This window comes from Microtus ochrogaster, chromosome 1, assembly GCF_000317375.1.
Source record: "Microtus ochrogaster isolate Prairie Vole_2 chromosome 1, MicOch1.0, whole genome shotgun sequence".
Lineage (NCBI taxonomy): Eukaryota > Metazoa > Chordata > Mammalia > Rodentia > Cricetidae > Microtus > Microtus ochrogaster.
The window spans coordinates 61,252,818-61,257,435 of NC_022009.1; the positions used below are offsets into that span (position 1 = coordinate 61,252,818).

Here is a 4,618-nt window from a genome sequence, read left to right on the forward strand (position 1 = left end):
TAAACTGAATTAGCTTACATATAGTTGTCTAAACTAGATAAATGTCATTCAATAAACTGAATTAGCTTACATATAGTTGTCTAAACTAGATAAATAATTAATATTTTTAGGAGCTAAGATTTTTCCATATAAGAAAAAAATATGAGTTGCTATAGTTACAGAATCAAGAAAGTTAAATAGCCGGGCAGTGATGGCGCACGCCTTTAATCCTAGTACCCGGGTGGCAGAGGCAGGTGGATCTCTGTGAGTTCGAAGCCAGCCTGGTCTACAAGAGCTTGTTCCAGGACAAACTTCAAAGCTACAGAGAAACCCCATCTCGGGAAAAAAAAAAAAGTTAAATAAAAGTTCATAAGTTAAATTGAAATTATCACTATGAACTTATAATTTTATTTCTTCAAAATAAATACTTACAGCCTCATTCTTTCTACTAAACGCCTAAACCAGTAATTAACCAGTAACAGGAAATATCTTAGTGATGAAACTGAGATGTCCTTTTCACTCCCCTCCAAAAGTAGTCAGGGTTCAGTGTGGTGGTGGTGCGTGCCTTTAATCCCAACACTCAGGAGGCAGAGGTAGGTGGATCTTTGAGGCCAGCCTGGTCTACAGAATGAGTTCCAAGACAGCTAGGGCTACACAGAGAGATCCTGCCTCAAAAAAACAAACAAACAAACAACAAAAAAGGAATCGGTTCTATTCAAAAATTCCAAACATCTCTTTAGTATTATCGGTGTCATTATAACAAACTAGGTAACTACTTGGAGAAGTACCTTTTTAAAAATTTTCCTTTATGTTATTTGTTTGAGTGTTTGCCTGCCTGTGTGTTTGTATATGTGTGTTCACCTCATTCATACCTGGTGCCCACGGAGGTCAGAGGATAGTATTGGATTCCATGAAATTGGAGTTATGGATGATTGTAAACCACCATGTGAGTGCTGGGAACTGAACATGGGTATTCTGCAAAAGCAATAGGTATTCTTACCTGCATTATAATAGTGCTGACATGTTATCATCATTGTGTGTATTAAGTTCATCCTCATTAATTTTGACCTCATACATGTGAAATTTCTTTACATGCTCGCTAGTACTGATTTGACTAAGTTGGTCGTTTTGGCCTTCCTTTTTCTGAGTGCCATCTGAACCGTGGAGGCCGTGCTCAGCCTATGGGAGGTGTGTCTGCAGCTCCTGTGCTGCTGTCTGTCCAGGGGTGATTGGTAACAGATTCTTTCTCAGGCTCGGGACCCTTTAAACATACAAGATGCTCACATTGAAATACCTGGTTATTTCCCTGTTGTTTACACCATCTAATTTAGAGACTTTTAATGTAATATTTTATGGAATCCTGCTCCACTGCTCTTGGGAGGGCCATTATGATCTTTAAAATATCAGGTTTGTATATAGAATTTTATAAAGGGAAGCTTCTATAATGAAACTTCTCTGGTAATTACTGATTAAAGAGGTTAATTGCTTTAAGCGAAGTGAATGAGAAATCTAGACAGCAATGTTTTGAATAGCCACAGTGTTGTCACGCATGCTTACAAAGAATTGTGCCTCTCTGTTTACAGTTTAGTCCTCTAGTATTTAACCTTGAAAACAATTGTTTGTAGTTTCTTGTGTGCTCTCTTCCTATTGTAGAGCCTGCACACTTGGCCATTGTTGTACTCTATTATACATAAGAGTCCTTTTTCCAAGAGATTGTACTTAGTTTCTTTCACTTTCCTACTAATTTGTAAGCTGGTTTTTATTACTTTTTCTATACACAAACAGATTGTCATGGCATTAGCAGAGGATTTGCTGTGTTCTGCTGCTCAGAACAGTCGCCTATCGCTACAACGCACACAAGCGGGATGGTTACTGATTGCTGCTCTCATGACGTTAGGTAACAGTGCCTTGGACAATGTCCATAATAAGGAAATTACTTTGTTTTCTGGCTCTAAGGGTTGCTTTTAGTGTATATCAGAATTTAAATAACCAAACAAACATTTATCTTACACTGGCTTTAAGAAGATGGCCAGGCTAGGCAGTGATGGTACTCCCCTTGATCCCTGCACTCAGAAGACAGAGGCAGGTAGGTCTCTGAGAGTTCTACAGCAGCCAGGGCTTCATAATTCCAGGCCAGCCAGAATTTCATAGTGAGACCCTCTCTGAAAACACAGCACCAAAAGATACCTGACAAACCCGAAGAAGCCTAAAGCTCAACGACAGCCTGGGTAGCATACAATGATCCCGTCTCAAACAAACAAGAAACCAAGTGAACACTCACTACTTTACTCCCTAAAGTATTTGCAGATATCTTCTAGTTTCTCTGCTCGACCACCTTATCAGCCATAAGTAGAATAAATACATTTGTTCATTTTTCAAGCTTAAAATGATTCAGACGTGTCTCAGAATCATTTATGTCCATCTTTATGAGTTTCTATAGTTAGAAGGATAGGCAAGAAAGCCTCTCATGGCTTGGCAATCCTGCCCCGTGGCTGTTTTTTTCATTTCTAACACCCACTGAGGTTCTATGTGGTATTAAAGGGTTGGGACTTGCTTAAGTTCCATTTATTAAACATCACTGTTTCATGGGTGTGGCTGCTTACATCCAATAACTATGAGACTTTAAATGTTACTACCCTATCACAGTTAAGTTTCTAACATGAATTAGTGGAAGGATATGAAATAATTCATGAATTTAGGTAAATAAGTCATTGTGGATATGAAGTAATTTGATATAAAAAGAGCTTAAATTAAATAAGTAGTCTTCAGTAAAGAACAACTTCAATATTTTTAAGCTTGTTAAAGAAACTTATTACACTAAAGAATCTACTGAATCAGGTTTACCTGGCTTCCTATGAATTGTGGGCTTGTTTTGTTTTGTTCTATTTTGGTTTATTTGCCCCACTGATTTTTGCCATCTGTGAGCTGAAGGATTGCAGGAGTGTGTGGTGTGGCTCTGGAAGTGTAAGGCTTTTAAGTATATAGGCTTTTTTTTTTTAAAGATTTATTCATTTATTATGTATACAATGTTTTACCTGCATGTACACCTGCACCCCAGAAGAGGGCACCAGATCTCATTACAGATGGTTGTGAGCCACCATGTGGTTGCTGGGAATTGAACTCAGGACCTGTGGAAGAACAGTCAGTGCTCTTAACCTCTGAGCCATCGCTTCAGCCCCCAGTATATAGGCATTTTGTGTGCAAATAAGTCTGTGTACTATATGGATGCCATTCATACAGAGGCCAGAGGAGGGTGTTAAAACTATAAAACTGGAGTTGCAGATGGCTGTGAGCGTCCTTGTCGGTGCTGGGAATTGAATCCAGGTCCTGTGGGACAGCAGCCAATGCATTTAACTGCCTAGCCCACTTTCCAAATAAGTTATTACTGTATTTTATGTGCATGTTTTGTCTCCATGTGTGTCTATGTCCCACATGCGTGCCTGCTACCCGTGAAGGCCAGAAGAGGGTGTTAGATCACCTGGAACTAGAGTTAGAAATGGTTGTGAACCACCAGGTGAGTGCTGGGAACTGAACCCAGATCGTCTGGAAGAACAACTGGTGCTCTTAACTCCTGAACCATCTCTCCAGACCCCCCATACTCCATTAAGTTATTCAAAGTGTGTGTGTGTGTGTGTGTGTGTGTGTGTGTGTGTGTGTGTGTGTGTGTGTGTGTGTGTTCGGTTGCAAAGACCTCAGGGAATGTCAGGTATTTCCCTCCATTTTTATACCTTTTCATTGAGGCAGGGTCTCTTTTTGAACCTGAATCTTGTGGACCTTTGTTGTTGTTAAGCTGGCAGCCAGCAAAACCTGGTGATCCTCCTTTCCATGACACTCAGTGTTGAGTTCTAACCATTGGGACACCCTTATCTTACAGGGGTCCTGAGACCCAACTTCCAGCCCTCATATGTGTGCAATAAGAACTCTTAACCCTGAGTTTTCTGCCCCACTAAATTCAGTGTCTTGAGAAAACATTGCTCATGCAGTGTCATTGCCTGGAGGAAGGTTATACAGGGTTATTTTCCTTAAAGCAAAGAGAGGAGGCCTGACATGGCTACAGAGTGGGCTGAGCTGGGTAGGAGGATTGCAGATTTGAGGTGGGCATGGGCTAGTGAACAAGAGTTTATGCCAAAAAGAAAGAGAAGAGAGATTGATTTGTACATATTTATTGTATATTCATAACCACTACATAAAAATTTTAATTTCTTATGACTATTTAATTACTGTGTTTCCTTAGGCTCTATTTTTTACGTTTGTCCCCCCACCCTTGTGTGTGTTAGATTTGTTGGGGTGTATATGTGTATATTGGGATATATGTATATATGTTTATGTATATGCACACTTAGAGGAAGTGAGCATGAGTCTTACCTCTGTCAGTCACTCTCCGCTGTGTCTTTAGAAGCAGTGTATGTCACTGAATCTGGAGCTCACTGTTTGCTGGACTGGCTGCCAACTCATAAACACACACACATACACACACACACTGACACTGGGTAATACATCTTGCCCAGCTTTTTACATGGATGCTGGGCATCCTAAAGAGATTCTTATGGCCGGGCGGTGGTGGCGCACGCCTTTAATCCCAGCACTCGGGAGGCAGAGGCAGGCGGATCTCTGTGAGTTCGAGACCAGCCTGGTCTAC

At 40.5% G+C, this 4,618-nt stretch overlaps 1 protein-coding gene across 6 annotated transcripts in view; it reads left to right on the top strand.

Annotated features, from left to right (window-relative positions):
* Heatr5a (HEAT repeat containing 5A) overlaps positions 1–4,618 on the top strand; it is a 104,120-nt gene that overhangs the window by 30,917 nt on the left and 68,585 nt on the right. For all 6 annotated transcript variants that reach the window (XM_013347229.2, XM_026781950.1, XM_026781955.1 and 3 more), the window contains exon 11: positions 1,765–1,876. In XM_013347229.2, the coding sequence (XP_013202683.1) occupies positions 1,765–1,876 (112 nt within the window). The remainder of the gene's footprint in view (positions 1–1,764; positions 1,877–4,618) is intronic.